Raw genomic sequence first — 17,666 nt, forward strand, 5'->3', positions numbered from 1 at the left:
TAGAACGGATCATTAATAGAGTCGGTTTTGACACGGGGGAAAAAAGGTAATGCTGCAATTTAAATTATGAGCATGTTAAAAATGGCAATAAATGCTAGTATGAACTAATATAAGTCAGTATGATGTAACAGAAGAATAATGTACACGTATATGACTAACAGATTTGCATATGGCAAGTAATTTGCCTGAAATGATATTACTTGTATGGCTGAGAATTTAAAAATGTAATTGAGTAAGTTTGAATGAAAACATGCCATTGAGGCATGGACAGACCGATCCATTCATATAAAGTGTGGGACTAAAATGTGAATAAGGACAATGGCGTGATCTGGTTATTAAATGTGCTTATGAGATTTGGCAGAGATAGTGCTTGTGTAACTGTGGGAATGACAGAAAGGTGAGAAAGAAATTTTTTGTAAATGAGTTTTATTGAGAAATAAGAGCTGTTTGACAGTGTTGGGGCTGCCTTAGAGAACACTCTTTCACATGGCACAGAGGAGGCCGGCGTACAAAGAAACTGCAATGCCAAAGTGTATAAATTACCAAAACAAAACCAAAAGTGCAAAAATTCAACAAGAAAAAAAAACCCCAAACTTGCCTGTGACAAATAATAAGTACTTATTTAAATGTAACGTATTGATTATCCGGCTTTCAAACTTTCAGTTTTTCAGCCAACGAGGACACGTAAAGTAAGATCAGGGGTGCGTCTCATTTCTTATTTGCGCATCCTCATTTCCTTTCCTCGCATCCTTTCCTTGCATCTTAGCTCCACCCCCTTAGGATGTGAGGGAAGGATGCAAGGATGAGATGTGAGGAGAGAGGAACCCAAGCAAGTCGAATGGAATATCTTCACTTTCTCAAGCGTCACTTCAGAGCGAGGTCAATTAATGATGACTGTGCAATTAGAGAATCGATATGTCCTTCAAGATGGGTGACGTTGATCCATTTCTGGGTCACGGGCTGGAGGACGGAGGAGCGAGGAAACGAGGAAGCATCAATTTGAGTACTGAGAAGCACCCCATATGACTTGCTTCCATTCCTCTCTCCTCACCTCGCATCCTCGCGTCCTTCTCTTACATCCTAAAGGGGTGGAGCTAAGATGCAAGGAAAGGAAGTGAGAAAAGGAAATGAGGATGCACAAATAAGAAATGGGAAGCACCCAGTGTCATACGTAATATCACTAGTATGTAAATACATCAGCACTTCCTAATCCCTGATGGTTAAATGTTTCCTTCATTGCGCAGTCAGAGAAGTGAATGTAGGCACCATTTTCTTTGACTTGAACCGAAAAAAGTCCCCCGCCCCACTCCACTCTACTCCATCCCACTAGATGCCACTCCAAAATATCAAAACTATGCAGCATTTGGCTAATTTTCTTATTCGAATTTTCAATTCACATCAGAACGATACTGGAGTGGCAAAATATCACCGATAGATGGCGATATTTAGTGATTAGTACAAGCAACTCAAGGCTGTGAGCCTTTATCCACAAAATGGGAACGTTCCTGAACTTTGTACAGTTGATATCAAAAGTCTACACACCCCTGATAAAATGGCAGGTTTGTGCGTAGTAAAGGAGTGACACTAAGATAAATCATGTCAGATCTTTTTCCACCTTTAATGTGAAATTGCAAAGTATATATATAAAGTAAAAAAAAAAAAAAAAAAACAGCAATCATAAACTTTAAGCATACAGTGGTGCTCGAAAGTTTGTGAACCCTTTAGAATCTATATTTTCGCATAAATATGACCTAAAACATCATCAGATTTTCACACAAGTCCTAAAGGTAGTTAAAGAGAACCCAATTAAAGAAATGAGCCAAAAATATTAAACTTGCTCATTTATTTATTGAGGAAAATGATCCAATATTACACATCGGTGAGTGGCAAAAGTATGTGAACCTCTAGGATTAGCAGTTCATTTGAAGTTGAAATCAGAGTCAGGTGTTTTCAATCATTGGGATGACAATCAGGTGTGAGTGAGCGCCCTGTTTTATTTAAAGAACAGGGATCTATCTGATCCTTCACAACACATTTGTGGAAGTGTATCATGGCACGAACAAAGGACCTCAGAGTTGTTTAGTTTAGTTAGTAACGTCACTACTTTTAGTTAACCGTAAACTATGTCTGATGACTGTCACTTCTCCTGTTGCTCCATGGTCCAGTTCTGATGCTCACGTGCCTATTGTAGGTGATTTGGCAGTGGTCAGGTGTTAACATGGGCACACTGACCGGTCTACGGCTACACGGCCCCATACACAGTGTGTACCGACACCTTTCTATCATAGCCAGCATTAACCTTTTAACCCAGTTCACTGGTTGTCCTTCCTTGGACCACTTTTAGTAGGTACTAACCACTGCATACCAGGAACACCCCACAAGACCTGCTGTCTAGGAGATACTCTGACCCAGTTGTCAAGCAATCACAATTTGACCCTGGGCAAAGTCACTCAGATCCTTACGCTTGCCCATTTTTCCTGCTTCCAACACATCAAGACCTGACTGTTCAATTGCTATCCCACCCCTTGACAGGTGTCATTGTAATGAGAGTCTACGTTATTCACTTTACCCATCAACGGCTTTAATGTTATGGCTGATAAAGTTTTATCCAAACCAAAAAGTTTGGTTGTACAGTAAAAAGAACTTGCACCGGTAAGTTCTTTCTACTGTACAACCAAACTTTTTGGTCTGTTGAGATGAATTATTAAGACAAGGGGAAAAGCCACAGCTGTTGTTTTTATTCTCGGGTATAAAAAACTGCATACGAGGCTGATTCCAGCGTTCAGCTGTAGGAAACGTTACACTCACATTCCTCAACGCCCAGCTCTTTCCTCCAGAGTAATGAAGAATTTAGCGGAACAATGCTCTGAAGACTGTTACTCTGCTTCACGGCCAATCAGAGTGCAAGAACTTGAAACTGGAGTAAATGAAATGGCTCAGAAACACTGGGGCACGGCCGATTTACAGGATTCAATCATCAGTGTAATACGAATGCAAAAGCAAATACATACGATCCAAAGTGTCCGTTTTTGACAAGAACAAGTTGTAAGTTGGAAAACAAATGTCCAGGTTAATTACATTGACAAAAATAGACTGTACTGCTCTGAACTGCCCATATTTAAACAGATTTTATATTTATGAACACTGAAAAAAAAATTAAAGGCTAATCACACTGATAAACAATTAGCTTCAATCTTCTGAAACACAAAAGTTAAGTAAAGTAATAAATTTCCCACTAATGGTCAAGATAGGTTTGACACTGGTTGTCTATTTTATTGATTATGTTTCCCCATAACTTTCCGTGAGAGTTAAATTCAGGTTACACGATCAAGCTCGAGTAAATCTGCATTCATAAGCTTGCATTTTCTTTTCTCATAAGAACATTTTGAGGATCCTGGCTTTGAAGTGCTGCAGTTTGCTGCCGTCCATGCTTTGTGCCATTTCCTGGGCTGAGAGGATTCTCTGATGAGCTTCGTCAAACAGTTCAGCACCGATCGCAGCCCGGACTCGATCCCTCCACGCGCTCAGTTTGGGCCGCCCATCAAAGACATCCAAACCAGCACCTACAGGCTGAGAGCCAGGACACAGAAAATAGTGGGTTACGTATGTAAATGTGGTTTTACGGCCGAGTGGATGAAAACCCAGGGCCGTTTCTTCTGGCACAAGGAGTTTTTGCGTGTTTCCTTGATGAGTACCAACAGCAGAGTCATCAGATCGTGACTGTGACCTCATTTGTGTAGCCTATCAAAGGCTCTTCAACCTCCAATTTTTTTTGCCATGGTAACCATGTGAGCTTTAATTTGTTCTTGCTAAATTCTTAGCTAGTTAACACCATTTGCTAAACAGTATGTGGCAATTACAGTGTATTATTCTAAAATACAGAAATATGGTTTTCAAATTAGCCCATGACTGTCTTCACATTTACATGGAAATGATTCAGTTAGGTTTGTACCTGCATGATTTCCACAACAGCGACCAGATCAGCCAGTGAGATCTCCTCTCCGGCGATGAAAGGTCTGTCTTGAAGGAACTTTTCCTCCACGAGCTTCAATGAGCCGTCGAGATCTTCTACGGCGGCATCCATTTTGTCTTTGGGAACCTCCTCGCCCAAAACCACTGGGATCATGAGCTAAAGAGGAAATATTTGCAGTTTAAACACTGCTGCTGTTATAAAACTAAGCAACTGGAAGTTTAAATTAAAAAACAAAAACAAAAAAAATAATTCCTTCACAAGCGACCTTAGACTTAGATTAGACTGATGACTGCTCACCCTTAGCCAGAAAATCTTGGACCCATGGGGTCTCATGGCTGAATGCTGCCAGGACAGGTACTCGTTCACCCGTGCTCTCTTCTGCAGATCGGCTGGGTACCAGTGATCCGGGGTGCCATATTTCTCCACCAGGTACTGCATAATGGCAATGCTGCAGGAAAGTGTATAGAGTGTTGTACTTTTCACTGGTCTTGCATTTGCATTGGATTTTCACTAGGCATGCATTTGCTAGAGAGTCTGATACGTTGCCAGAAATACCCACTTTCACAGAAAGAGGAAATTTGGTTAACATGGCAGATGGCCACACGTGACCTTTTCCCACAAAAAGGCCAACAAACACTTAACATTATCTTGTTTACTCACCACTAACTAAAAAGAAAAAAAAAAACCTCTAATAATGTTTAATGTTTCAGTGGGCTTTTAATTACAGTGTACCAACGCCTTGCGAGAGAGACAACACAACCGGTGTTCTACAGAACAACTAAAGCCTTTCTGCCGATAGGTTTTGTCGAGGAGGTAACCACAACAGGCTTTGAAAACTTGAGATCATCACCAAGGAATTTTTTTTTTGCAAACAAATAACATACTGTCTTTCTCCTGGTGACCCCCTTCAAGGAAATTCAGACATGACTCTGTGTGGCCTTCTCATCCAATTATAAATAGTTTACAAATGAATACATTGAATACTAAAGGGTTGTTTTTTTTTTTTTTTACAATGATGGTCATTTGCTGTGAATCCCACACCTTTCACCCAGGCAGAAATCTCCATCTCGGATGGCGGGTACTTTTCTCATTACGTTGATCTTGCCGAATTCTTCACCATGGTGTTCACCTGGAAATCAAAGTTCAGCTTTAATGAGAAGTTTCTGTACCGCTTATCCTATACAGGGTCGTGGGGAGCCTGGATCCATCTGATACTTCTGAGTGATAGGCTTAGAGTGAAAGAATTTTTATTATTTGCAAAGTACACACAAATAATAAAAAGTCTTTCACTATAAGCCTATCACTCAGAAGTATCAGATGCCTCCCAGTGAGGGCACAGTTTAAGGTCGACCGCCACTCAAACGTGTACAAGCGTGTCAAGTTTGTGACACTGCGTTCCTCCTGGCGTCATGTTCTTCATCAGTCTGAGGTACGGTAGCAGGACATTCTGGCAACAGCCCGAGTTGGTAAAATAAATGAAGAGATGAACCACGTTCACTGCTAAAAAGCATGGGCGGGACATACATACAGTCTAGAGAACATTTACTTGGACGAACACAAGACTAGTACAGGATGTCTCACAAAAAAAAAAAAAAAAAAATAGGGTTCTCTGGCATTTGTTCTGAAATACCAATTAAGTAACAGAATCTGGGTCAGAAGCCATGTTCTGTACTACCCTACCTGCTCAAACAACATTGGTGGTAATGGTTTTAATGGTTAGCTAATGGTGTTTGTAGTGGAAACCATTACAATTTCTGTGATAGTTTCTACTGGTTGTTGTTTTTTTTTTGTTGTTTTTTTTTTTGCTGTTGTGCAGACATGTATGAAATGTCAAATACAGACAGGTATCTTGTACATCTATGAAAGGTATTAAAATTAGGTTTTGAAAAATAATGCACGTGCCTGTATGTGCATTTTAGTGGGGGGTAAAATAAAATTCTCAGTGCATCACATAAGTTGCTCATCAAAGAAGAAAAACCTTTTTTTTAAAAAAAAAAAATTTTTTCGAGGGGGCGGGGCGTTTAAATCTCACCAAGAACCGTGAAGACAGATTTCAAGCTCAAAAAAAACCATTTGCATAACGTTACAATCATATAAAGTACCACATTAATATTACACACACGTCCTGTACACTTACTTTACCAGTACATTATACTATATACAGAGTATTTACTAACACTACTTATATAGTTTAGGACGCAGCCCCAAACTTCTCTGCAGCCTACCTGCCATCAAAGACACCTTCTTATACTCAAACTGGATGTTGTTCTTTTTGGTGAAGATGTAAACCGAGCGGCAAGGCTGAGAAAGCAGGTCCAAATATATTTCCAACACCATTTTTACTCGTTTGTGACCAGTTCCCTTTATTTCTCCTAACGCCCTACAGCCTTCGAGCAGATTAAATAAATAACGCACAAGCCACGCCCATTTCCAACCATTTGAGGAAGCTACTGTCAATCAAACGGCTTTCCTCAGAGTAAGTCCCACCCACGTAGCTCCTGCAACTTTTAACTCTTCGATAACATGATTTATTCCGTTTCGTTCGCGTTTGTTCTACTTTAACAGCACAACCTTGTGTGTATTTGTATTGTTTCCTCAACTGAAGCATATTTTGCGACATTTTCCCGATATTTAAGGCTTTATCATACCGAATTTACCGAAAGACTGAGAGACCTTAGAGAAGTCAGAGGATATTTCCTTCAAGGAAATCACTTCAGAACCCCGGATGTGATATACAATATTCCTTAAAAATTCATAAATCCATATTCTAATTCAATATTGAAAGCTCATACGTGTGATTATATTTCACATTTCTAAACAAACAGGGTTTTTTTTTTTTCTTTTTCTTCATGTATGCAGACTGAAACACATCCATGACCAAGTTCATTTCATTTATTCATCAATCATCAGGAGTGGGAGTGGAGCTGGAGCCTATCCCAGGATACACTGGGAGAATTAATTCACCCTGTTAGGAATGTCAATCCATCACGGATAACTAAGTTTACTTACTTTATTATACTGAGATATTTATTGATGACTTACTATCCATTCATCCATCCATTTTTCCATACCGCTTATCCTACACCCCGGAGCCTATCCTAAAAAGGGGGTGGCGGGGACACCCTGGACGCATGGGTGCCAACCAAACACCAGTCACATGTCTTCAACACATGCCTACAACACGTGTCTTTGGACTTGGGGAGGAAACCAGAGTCCCTGGAGGAAACTCCTGATGCACCACATACACGAGGTCGAGGCAGGATTCGAACCCCCAGCCCCTAAGCCACCCAGACACGGTGCACCCCTACAATGGACTGGTGTCCAGGGCCACAGCCAGGAGTTCTTTTCAAGTTCATGAATCGCTTGCAAGGTTCAACTTTCATCTTTACACCCAGTTAAAAATGACTCTAATGACACTGACACACTACAATCACAAGGAATATACTGGCTTTTGAATAACTTTAGGCCTATATTAATCTCTGTTATATCTTTGGTTGTGCTCACAGATTTGGTTGTGGTCGGTCATTTACTCACAGATTAGGAAACATTTTAATGCAGGATGGAGAGAAAGCATGCTCATCATGGTTGATGAATAACTTTCAGTAAACATTACAAAGAAGAATGCATTCCATCATTGGTGGGTTTATTTATTTATTTATTTTATTTTATTTTATTTGCTGAGCTGTTCGTTTGTACTTTGTACTGCATTCAGTGGATTCAACCCTTCAACTTCGGGTCACTACAGTACACCAAGGCCCAGCAGGAACTTTGGGTTAACAGTTGATGACGTTTACAGACCACACTGCAACAGTCTTCTGATGTTCCTCCTGATCTAGTTCAGTATAGCAACAAGAAGATCAGTCCGTACCTGTCAGACTACGCCATACAACTCTTCACCCAAGCTCATTTCATCTCATGACTGCCCAATGAAACGTTATGATGGCCAGTTGAGCAGCTTACACCATTAAACCCCTGCAGATGATTCAAGGTGCTCTGGAATTATTGATCAGCCTACGTCAGGTTTAAGTGCAGTATGTGCATAATCTTGCTCAGGGTTGCAATCCGTCTGGAGCCTATCCCATGAACACTTGGCATGAGTCAGGAACACACCCTGAAAGTGAAACACCAGGCCATCACAGTGCACTATGCGCACACAAATTCCCATGCTTGTTATACCTTGTGGCAATGTACCGATTTTAACCTGGTGTTTGCATCTGCTATTTAATAAAGGTGCTAGTTGTGGACCTGTGAAGCGCCTGTTTCTCAAACTAGAGACTCTGATGTATTTACCCTCCTGCACAGTTGTGCTCCCTCTTCTTTTCCTATCCTGCTTAGAGCCAGTTTGCACTGCTCTGGAGTTGTACACACTTTTGTAAAATAGCTTCAATTTTTTTTTTGGAAATTTCTCACACGGAATAGCCTGCATTTCTTCTAACAACAATAGACTGACAAGTTTCTGGAGAAAGCTTTTTCCTTCTGGCCATTTTGAGACCACAATTGAACCCACAAATGATGACGCTCCAGATACTCAAGTAGCCCAAAGACGGCCACTTTTATTGCGTCACAAGATTTTTCTAATTACGAACGAGCCTTGTAACATGATAACGTAAGATTACTTAACACAAACCATATGTCCTTTCCTAGAAACCTGACTGCTAGAAATGTGAGCACTTCACATGAGAAAACAACCACAATACAACTACTTTTGTGCACTATACAAAGTTTGAGACACAATATTTGACTGAGGATTGTCTGATTGCGACCTGTTTTCTAATTGGTCAGTAATTTAATGCAATGTTTAATCAAACTTAGTTAAAATATTTTCAGGCTGTTTTTGGATTTTGAATTTTTCTTCATTCAGTTATCCTGTGTGCAATGACTGGGTGAATAATTAAAGACTGGCGAACCCAGATTAATTTAAGAACTCGTTTATTCAAAAGAACTGATCCGACAAAGCTTGGCAAAAATTTCATGCTCTGGAATTCCAGTCAATTTAGAAAGAATTAAAAAAAAAGGGAAAATAATAAACAATAAGGGTAACGGTAAAATAACGAAAATGCAAAGCATTTTTAGACTAATACTTTTCTCTGAGACTGACTCTCTTAACCCTTTGTTTCTCTCCTCGGAAAAAAAAAAAACGTTATAGCCAGTGATCACATGATCAGCTAGACAATGGAACAGAAGTGAAATGAATTTAGGACCAAATTTCATATTATTTAAAACTAATTACAAAAAGTAGCTACTGACATGGTTACCATTTTGAAACATTAACTACACTATTCGTTTCCATTTAAGTCTTTGTTCGTCACTGCTATATTACCTCAAGGAATTTCTTGGGGCTATATGTGCTAATAATTTGGAGTTGATAAATTACCTTAAATATATTCCAGCTTTTGTTTAACCTCATCTACCACGTGTGTGCATGCTTAATTACCCCAAAAAAATATTTCAATGTTTTCCCGTTAATAAGGTGTACACATAAGGTGTAAAACATGACAGGTCATGCAACTTTATCAATTTTCCTATAACAGCATATCTCTTACCACAGCAATAGTTGTTTGTTTGTTTTTTTAACATTTGATTCATGAACAACATGCCAATTGAATGTTGTGGACTATCCACAAGACAAGTCATTACGTCATAATAACTATAAACACTGGTTCCCTCAGCAGCCTCTTTTTCTCTCACTTGAAATGGATAAGACAAAAAGCACATCTGGTCGCATTAACAAGAAACTGGAAAGCACAAAGTCCTCTGTCCTGAAGATTCTCCCACGGTGGGAGATTTACTGACCATTACAAAGCGCCCCGACATCGAAGACTCCATCCATAAATCTTAAATAAACGTACCTTTACAGAAAGCTTCACCGTATTAAGGATTCAGGGTTTTTTTTTTTTTTTCCGCCTTTGATAAATGCATCTTTTATATTAAAGCTTAGATTGTGTGCCGTGTCCATGTGAATTAGTTGTTACTATAGAAGTGATAACGTTAGAACGAATGGATTACTATAAACCTGGTGTTACAGACTCGAGAATTCAACAGGGCTATGTTATAAAGTGATATTGACGGGTACCCCAGGATTCCCACTCAAAGGGTGTTTCTGAATAAAGTTTATTTCTCTGTACACAGAAACATGAGGAACGTTTTAATAGTGGGAATCGCACATACTAAATGTCACACATGCAGCTGAAAGAGTTTACAACTGCTAGAGTACACCTTTAAGAGGATATTTAGAGAAAAAAAAAAATTATATATATGATATAGATATATATATATATATATATATATATATATATATATATATAGATATATATATATATATATATATATATATATATATATGGGGGGGGGGGTGGTTGGGGGGGGTACAGTACTATCCTCCAAATTTCAATTTCAAAATCAAGTGTTTCTCCCACATTGTGCGGAAACACATTTTCCCTTACACAGAACACCAGTATGATGGTAGAAGTAGGGTGTGTTTCTCTACAGGAAGCTCATCACTGTGCTTTTCTTCCCCACCTGCCATGGCTCTAGCGGGTAGAACCTGATCACGATGCTACACAGACAGAAGAAAGAAAAAAAAAAAAGAAGAAAAAAAGTTAAGATGATGTCTCATGACGTGGATACACAAATTTTCACGATAACACACGGATACAAATCTAGCCTGCGTACATACAGTCAGGTCCATAATTATCTGCTAATTACTCTCTTAATGATTATGGAAGTAGGAAAGGTATACTTATTTTTCCTCATCTGTCTTCTGAATATTTTGTATATTCGTTCAAAGAGGTTGGTCAGGACAACACAACCGTTATATATTTAGGTCCTGATAAATAAAAACATGTATGTAGGCTTTCTTTGTGGTGCATTCTCAAGGTATCTGATATCTACAGCCTTCTTCTCTCAAGCGAGTGAAGAAAAAGGAATAAATAAACATGTCAGTTCTTCGGAAGAACATTCGTTGCTCAGCAGTCATGCACCAACAACTCCGTATCACGAACCTGCTAGTTATCTGCTTAATAATCACAAACATGCACCTGGATTCTCAGTGCATGCTGGTATTAAATCATGCACCATACAGTTAATGCCAACCTCTGATCTACACTAACCAGGTGGGCACACAACTCCCAGGATTGCCTTAGAGTAGAGTAAAGAACCACATACATATATACACACACACATATACACATATATATATATGAATCGGCGGTGCTACATCTCCTACTGACCGGTCCTGGCTGAGTCCCAGCTCCTGGGTGAGAAACTGGAAGAGTTTGGCGCTGTGCTCCTTGTTCTTGTCTGCAGTGTCAGTCACAGAGATGGCAGAGACCAAGAGCGACACGGCCGGGGAACATGAACCAGCAATAAGCATGGGCAGATCAGGCTTCACCACCACATTCATCCTCTAGGGAAAGAAAAACCCACCAGAGTGTCAGGTTAAATCCAGGTTATCCTGTGTAACAGTTCTCAAAGCTCTATAATGACACCTATTGGCCTGCCTATACGGGAGCAAGTATAATCGCTTAGATCACAGGAACCTGCACAATTTTGTGTTTTCCCTGCTCCCAAAATACCTGATTTAACTAACCAGCTGAATGGGTTTAAGGTTAGTGTGTTAGAGCGGGGCAAAGAGTAAACTGTGCAGGACGGGGATCACACAAGGGCAAGGTTGGGAACCTCTGGCTTCGATCCTATGTAATCAGAACACTTTAGTTTCTGCAGTACATGTATTTTCACTGTTCTTTATATCCCTCTAATGTTATCTACGGATGTACCTCTGTCATAAATTTGCACTCTGACCGGTCTACTACTACTACTACTACTACTACTACTAAGTATAGTGTACAGTCTATCACTGTAATAACTTCCTCACACAACACTGTTCTGGTGTCACTGAGGTGTGTATCATTTGTCCTGGTTATTTATTGTCTCGCACTGTTGTGTATTTGCATTGGTCCTGGTTGTAATGTATACCTGCTATATTATATAGAGGAATGACAATGACTTGACTTGACTACATCCCATAATTCCAGTGGTTTGAAGGGGCGTGGTTTGGGCAGTTAACCGGTTTTCAGTTGAACAAAAGTCTTCATAAATGCTCGCAGGATGTTTGTTTTAGGCAATACACGAACTCTGGTGCGGTCTGGTAAATCACAGACTTGGATAATAAACAAATACGTAGTTTAATGATACTAAATGTACATGTAAACATTACAAGGTTTTAGGTCACGCTCAATTCCGACTTCACGTCATGACCTTATAACACCATTAGCTAGCCGTTTTAGCTGGAATCTTAACGATACTCACATCCTCTGGTTTTCCCAGAACAGCCGCTGTAGTGGAGCATAGCTTTTTTAGGAAGTCTTCAGAGAATGTACTTGCGGGCAAACTGGTCTCTAAGTCGATAAACGGCATCTTGTTCGGTTCGAAAGAGTAGATGAGTTTATATTCCGCACTGGACACGGCTCTTAAACACGAGCTGCAGGCGAGCCCCTCCCACGCAACACGTGATTGGTTGAAACGCAGAGACGCCTGTTCGTTTGCATCTGTGATTGGTCGGTTTCGTCTAACGCGAGTTCCATTAGCTTGCAGGCGTTTTGATTACTATTATTTGTTTTCTTTTTAAATTGATTGGTACATGAAAATGAAAAACAGTTACATAAGCATTGCAAATCAGTTATTTACAATGACATGAAAACCAACAATATGTAAGTTGAACATAACACATCTTACAACAGATTGACGTGTCAAGGACAGAAAGTACAGTTGTAAACATCCATTAATATCCATCTTCTATACTGCTTTATCCTTTTCAGGGTCATGGGGGAACCTGGAGTCTATCCCAGTGAGCATGGGGCACAAGGCGGGGTACACCCTGGACAGGGTGCCAATCCATCGCAGGGCACAATCACATACACACTCACACACCCATTCATACACTACGGACACTTTGGACATGCCTATCAGCCTACCATGCATGTCTTTGGACTGGGGGAGGAAACCGGAGTACCCGGAGGAACCACAAACCACAAACAAACATGCATCGTTGACATCACTTGTCCTTTCCCCTTCAGTTAACCGACGTTTTTTTACCTGGTGTATTTGATTTGCATTTGGTCTGTTTCAGCTGAAAAAACAGAAACGTGTAGTTTTCTGATGTCTCTCACATCACCATAGCAGGAAACAGTCAACGCTATGGCAAAACCATAGATGACAGTGTGTAATGCCAGTGTCCAAGATCACAAGTCATGAGTACTTCAGAATTCGATCAAACATACCAAATAAACAGACAAGAAGATAAATAGCAGCTCTTTATTTTATCTTACACACAAGTCAAAAACTAGAATGGAAAAAAGTAAATACAGGTCAAGTGCTGGAGTACTGGATCTAGACAATTTGAACCACGTGGACATCTGTGTTTAGTAGTTTTTCTTCCAAAATGCTCTCTTCACACCAGAGATGAAACACCTACAATAGAAGGACGGAAGGAAGGATATTGCACATTTATTTGGTTTACACATTTTTAAAGTTTTATGATAAACTACAAATAAGGTAATGGGAAATCTGCAGAGGTTGGAAAAGTTTAGAACTAGTGCAGGCTGGATGAAAACTTTCCAACCTCTTTCTCTTTGTATACTTTATCCTATAAAGGTAATAAAGCTTGGAAACCCGGGTTTCTTAGTGCATCAGCTCACAGCAAGCAGAATGGTTCTAGGAAGCAATACAAACTGTGTACTGTTCCTGATTTTTTTTTTCCTCTCCTACCCTTATGTATACGCAGATCATGCTGCATTGCGTGAAAAGGTAATGTGCATACCGTGTGAGAATTTGCACTGTTTGAGAGCTTCATTGAAGCCTTCGCACAAGCTGAGGTCGGTCTGAGTGGTAGCACAGTCGAGAAACTGCCTCACTTCGAAAAGACATGGTCCAGCCTGAGGAGGAGCAGCTCGTGCAGGCTCCTACCAGACAGAGAGAGAGAGAGAGAGAGAGAGAGACAGAGAGAGAGAGAGAGAGAGAGAGAGACAGAGAGAGAGAGAGAGAGAGAGAGAGAGAGAAAGCATTATTATCCATATCTTTGACTAACAATACTACATAACAATAACAATACCGTTTACCTTTATTTAAAAATTCTGGTTTTGTTTCTTATTGTACGCTGTTGAAGAAAATTGCATCTGCCTTTCATTTATAGAATGTATTCCACATTAATCGTTTATCCATTTATCAATCTGTCTGTTTGTTTATAAACCATCCTTACATTTATGTGTATTGTGAGCGTGAGGACTTACCTGATGTGCAGGAGCCGGTCTCGGTGTTTCGGAGGAGCTGCTTCCGCTGAAGGCTCCGGTAAGGGCGCCGCCCACGACATGGCCCACGGCGGAGCCCACAGCCACACCGGCGGCCGTCGTGGCCATCTGAGCCATGAGACCTGGCTGTTTGGGCTGGACAGGAGCCGGGGCCAGCGCTGATGGAGATGGAGCCGCCGGCGCTGGAGCGTAGGACTGAGCAGGAGCACTGCGAGTGAGAAGATTAGATTACGGTGTTCGGAAAACACAGTACCCAAAGTTTACCAGAAATTATTCCAATGAAACAGGACATATTGCAGCAAAGCGCTTCTGAGGTGAAACCAGATGATACTCAGAATGGTTGATGAGGTAATAGCTATACGGTAGATTCGAGTAAAAATAAAATATAGCGAATAATCGCTGTAACAGGTATTAATACAGTGTTCAGAACAATATAATACGCGTGCAGTGTCGGACAGTAGCTGGTGTGGTTAGTGGGTGTCTTATATTTGATGAGTTTGCCTGAATTTTTGATGAAGGTTACATACTGTAAGCTCTAATATTTACCAAAACAAGCCTAAATCTGGTGTTAATCCCCATATACTTTCATATTTACATATTACACAGACAAGCAGACATCTTAAGAGCTTGACCTTGAGTGAACCTTGAATTTGGATAGTGACAGGGCAAACCAGTAACTTTTACGTAATCAAATAAGGCTAGACTTTATGTTTGTCCTTTCCTATAATTATAAGGTCTTAATCCCAAGAATCCAACAGATCCGTTTAAACACGCAATTCAGCCACGGATTAGAACAGTTTCAACTCCTCACAGCGTTTAACACACCGGTGTTCTTTACTCAAATACATTAAAAACTGGAGATAGTTACACAACTAGTTAGGTAGGGTTCTTTTCACACCTGTATTCGGTTTTGTCCCGCCTCCTGCACGGAGATTGGCTAGGCCAGAAATCCGTGAGGAGAAACGCACACGGTAAGACCTATCAGCCAATCCTAGCGAAGTAGGCGGAATACCATCAGCCAATCCCGATGCTAAACGGCTGGATTTGTCGGAATATGGGTAGGAAAAACCTCAGATATCAGTTTTAACGACGTAGCTGGATTGTTAAAGGTACTAAACGCAAACCATTTCCGGCACAGTAGTCAGTTTTACCTTGCGGATGCTGAAGGACGACTGCGACTTCCTCTCGCCATGTTTAGAGTAGCTGAGCTACAGCAGTTTGTTCCTGAGCGCTGCAACAGCACGGATGAACTTCTGGCAGCCGGTGCACGTGCAGGTGACCTTGTGTGGATCATATACGCGCATGCGCAGATACGCTCCCTACCAAATGGAGCCACGTGACTTCGATGTGCGAGATTCCTTGGATTAAGCTCGTTAAACTCGAAAAAGAAGCCGAGCCGAGATCATGTCAGAGCAGCTGAAGTGTAACGGTAATGTCCTAACGTGCACTGAGACGGCGAATCAAAATTAAAAGAGACAAATCAGCTGAATAACGGCACTTGATATCGCTTGATCTCTCCACAAAAAGAGCAAGCTTTACGCCCTCTAGTGGAGCAGTAAAGCAATGCATATATACAGTCCATCTTCACTATAGGGAAGACCGTGCAGAGATTTTCGATCGTTGAAATTGACTACGTTTACGTGCACATCCATATTCCGATATTAATCGGAATTTGGCAATATTCTAATATTAGCATTGTGTCACTTAAACGCCGTAATCCGATTGGTCGATTCAGATTAAAACAATATTCCCATCGCCCCCTGGAATATGCCTGTTTAAATCGGAAATTTGCTGTATGTAAACATCTTATTCAGAAAATCCACTCGGAGGAGATGTATGTGCATGCTTAGCCTGCAAGGAATTGTGGGTGCTAACAGATGCTAAGCTGTAGGCTAGGTATTTAGGAATGGCAACTCCTTTTAGCATACTTACATCATCATGTACACAGGGAAAATTCCGATGCCTGTACGCATATAAACATTGTATTCGGAATATGGCCGCAACCCGAACACAGACCTTAAACGGAATTTAACGTGCACGTAAATGTAATCAATTTCCAATGAAAAATAAAGGGTTGTCTTGCAGGATTGATATAAAATTGGAAGTGAAATAGATAGAGATAGAGAATACTTTACCGAATGAACGTATAGACCGAATATGTGTTCCTAAGACACTTTATATCGGTTCATTCATTCACTCATCTTCAGTAAGCGCTTGCGCCTGGTTAGTGTCACAGTGGATCCAGGGTGTCAGGTGGGAGAATTCACCCCACACAGGACACCAGTCCAGCTTTGACAGCTAGCACAAATTTAGCATAGTCAATCTGCATCCAAACATGTTTTTCAGAACTGGGAGAAAACCATAGAACCGGACAGATAGAAAAGCAACCATAATCGAGGATCATTAAGTCACCCTGTGCGAAAAAAAAAAAAAAAAGGTCTTCCTAACAGTACGATGGGAGGAACGGAAGAGTTTTTGTAAGAATTTTGTATGTGCTTAAATGTAGTGTGTATCGCATAACCAATTGAAATCAAGATGGTTACATTTCTATAAGTTGCATCGAAATGCTTTAAATGTAGCCCAGGTATATAATTTCATACTATATTTTCCAAACAAACCTAATTCAGGTGTTAATTCCCGTACATACTTTCATGTTTACATATTACACTGACAAACAGCGTCTTAAGAGCTTGACCTTAAGTGACTCTTGGATTCGGGTAGCAAGAGGACAAGGATTTGGTCCTGGTCAGGATTGTGGTGAGTCCAGGTTTGGGAATACTGACCGGATGTTATGCCAGTTGTGTAAACCAAGCAAGGGGGAAATTCTGTTGCTTCCTTGTGACAGAAAGGTCATTAACATGGGAACGTCCTGTATCTGTTGCATTTACTAATATGACATATTTACAGCATTCATTCGTCTTGGGTAACTGATTTATCCTGTCAGAGTCACGGGGGTTTCAATCAGTGGTTCTCAAACTTCGGGCCGCCAGGGGGCGCCAGCGGGATGCAAAGAAATTCTTGAACATTCTTTTATTTATTTATTTATTTATTTATTTATTTAAATTTTACCTGTAAGTCGGGATTGTCAACCTTTGAACTATGATGTACATACAAATGAGAAATATAAAGAAATTAAATAAATTATACACAGTACACTAAGATGAAACATCCCCAGAGCCATCCGTTGATTCAGTAGCGTACGGTACTGTTAGCCACACGCTGATAAAAACCTACGCCTATTTAGACACAGGACGTAGTCTCTTAACTTTCCAGCTAATACACAAGAGCCTAGCATAGAATAAACACTCGACTGCGGAAATTTGACGACTCTAGGGGGCCACAAAGGGATGCACCCTACACAAGCGGGGGCTCGCGCTGAAAAAGTTTGA

General features: G+C 40.5%; 3 protein-coding genes across 3 annotated transcripts; all 3 read right to left on the reverse strand.

Annotated features, from left to right (window-relative positions):
- Window positions 1–1,594: 1,594 nt before the first annotated feature.
- Window positions 1,595–6,358, reverse strand: gstt1b (glutathione S-transferase theta 1b). The gene is made up of 5 exons (XM_053648401.1): window positions 6,199–6,358; window positions 5,015–5,102; window positions 4,271–4,421; window positions 3,953–4,129; window positions 1,595–3,570 (listed from the first exon to the last, which is right to left on the reverse strand). Exons 1-5 carry the CDS (start codon window positions 6,308–6,310, stop codon window positions 3,373–3,375), a joined length of 726 nt encoding a protein of 241 aa, XP_053504376.1. The 5' UTR covers window positions 6,311–6,358; the 3' UTR covers window positions 1,595–3,372.
- A 3,962-nt stretch (window positions 6,359–10,320) lies between these two features.
- ddt (D-dopachrome tautomerase) lies at window positions 10,321–12,473 on the reverse strand. Its single transcript, XM_053649040.1, has 3 exons — window positions 12,281–12,473; window positions 11,203–11,378; window positions 10,321–10,529 (listed from the first exon to the last, which is right to left on the reverse strand). The coding sequence occupies exons 1-3, from the start codon at window positions 12,386–12,388 to the stop codon at window positions 10,457–10,459; spliced, it is 357 nt and encodes a 118-aa protein (XP_053505015.1). The 5' UTR covers window positions 12,389–12,473; the 3' UTR covers window positions 10,321–10,456.
- A 798-nt stretch (window positions 12,474–13,271) lies between these two features.
- chchd10 (coiled-coil-helix-coiled-coil-helix domain containing 10) lies at window positions 13,272–15,737 on the reverse strand. Its single transcript, XM_053647984.1, has 4 exons — window positions 15,429–15,737; window positions 14,260–14,485; window positions 13,791–13,932; window positions 13,272–13,441 (listed from the first exon to the last, which is right to left on the reverse strand). The coding sequence occupies exons 1-4, from the start codon at window positions 15,569–15,571 to the stop codon at window positions 13,422–13,424; spliced, it is 531 nt and encodes a 176-aa protein (XP_053503959.1). The 5' UTR covers window positions 15,572–15,737; the 3' UTR covers window positions 13,272–13,421.
- Between the last annotated feature and the right edge of the window lie 1,929 nt (window positions 15,738–17,666).

Source organism: Ictalurus furcatus, chromosome 18, assembly GCF_023375685.1.
Source record: "Ictalurus furcatus strain D&B chromosome 18, Billie_1.0, whole genome shotgun sequence".
NCBI classification, from domain to species: Eukaryota; Metazoa; Chordata; class Actinopteri; order Siluriformes; family Ictaluridae; genus Ictalurus; species Ictalurus furcatus.

What these genes read in the sequence shown, in the direction of transcription:
- gstt1b (XM_053648401.1), bottom strand. Translation starts at nt 6,310, where the DNA reads ATGGTGTTGGAAATATATTTGGACCTGCTTTCTCAGCCTTGCCGCTCG. An exon ending in GATTTCTGCCTGGGTGAAAG is followed by an intron (nt 4,422 to 5,014) that starts GTGTGGGATTCA and finishes ACTTTCCTGCAG; the next exon opens with CATTGCCATTATGCAGTACC. An exon ending in CCAAGATTTTCTGGCTAAGG is followed by an intron (nt 4,130 to 4,270) that starts GTGAGCAGTCAT and finishes TTTCCTCTTTAG; the next exon opens with CTCATGATCCCAGTGGTTTT.
- ddt (XM_053649040.1), bottom strand. Translation starts at nt 12,388, where the DNA reads ATGCCGTTTATCGACTTAGAGACCAGTTTGCCCGCAAGTACATTCTCT. An exon ending in TTCTGGGAAAACCAGAGGAT is followed by an intron (nt 11,379 to 12,280) that starts GTGAGTATCGTT and finishes TTCTTTCCCTAG; the next exon opens with AGGATGAATGTGGTGGTGAA. An exon ending in CTGGGACTCAGCCAGGACCG is followed by an intron (nt 10,530 to 11,202) that starts GTCAGTAGGAGA and finishes CTGTCTGTGTAG; the next exon opens with CATCGTGATCAGGTTCTACC.
- chchd10 (XM_053647984.1), bottom strand. Translation starts at nt 15,571, where the DNA reads ATGATCCACACAAGGTCACCTGCACGTGCACCGGCTGCCAGAAGTTCA. An exon ending in CGTCCTTCAGCATCCGCAAG is followed by an intron (nt 14,486 to 15,428) that starts GTAAAACTGACT and finishes TCTCACTCGCAG; the next exon opens with TGCTCCTGCTCAGTCCTACG. An exon ending in GACCGGCTCCTGCACATCAG is followed by an intron (nt 13,933 to 14,259) that starts GTAAGTCCTCAC and finishes TCTGTCTGGTAG; the next exon opens with GAGCCTGCACGAGCTGCTCC.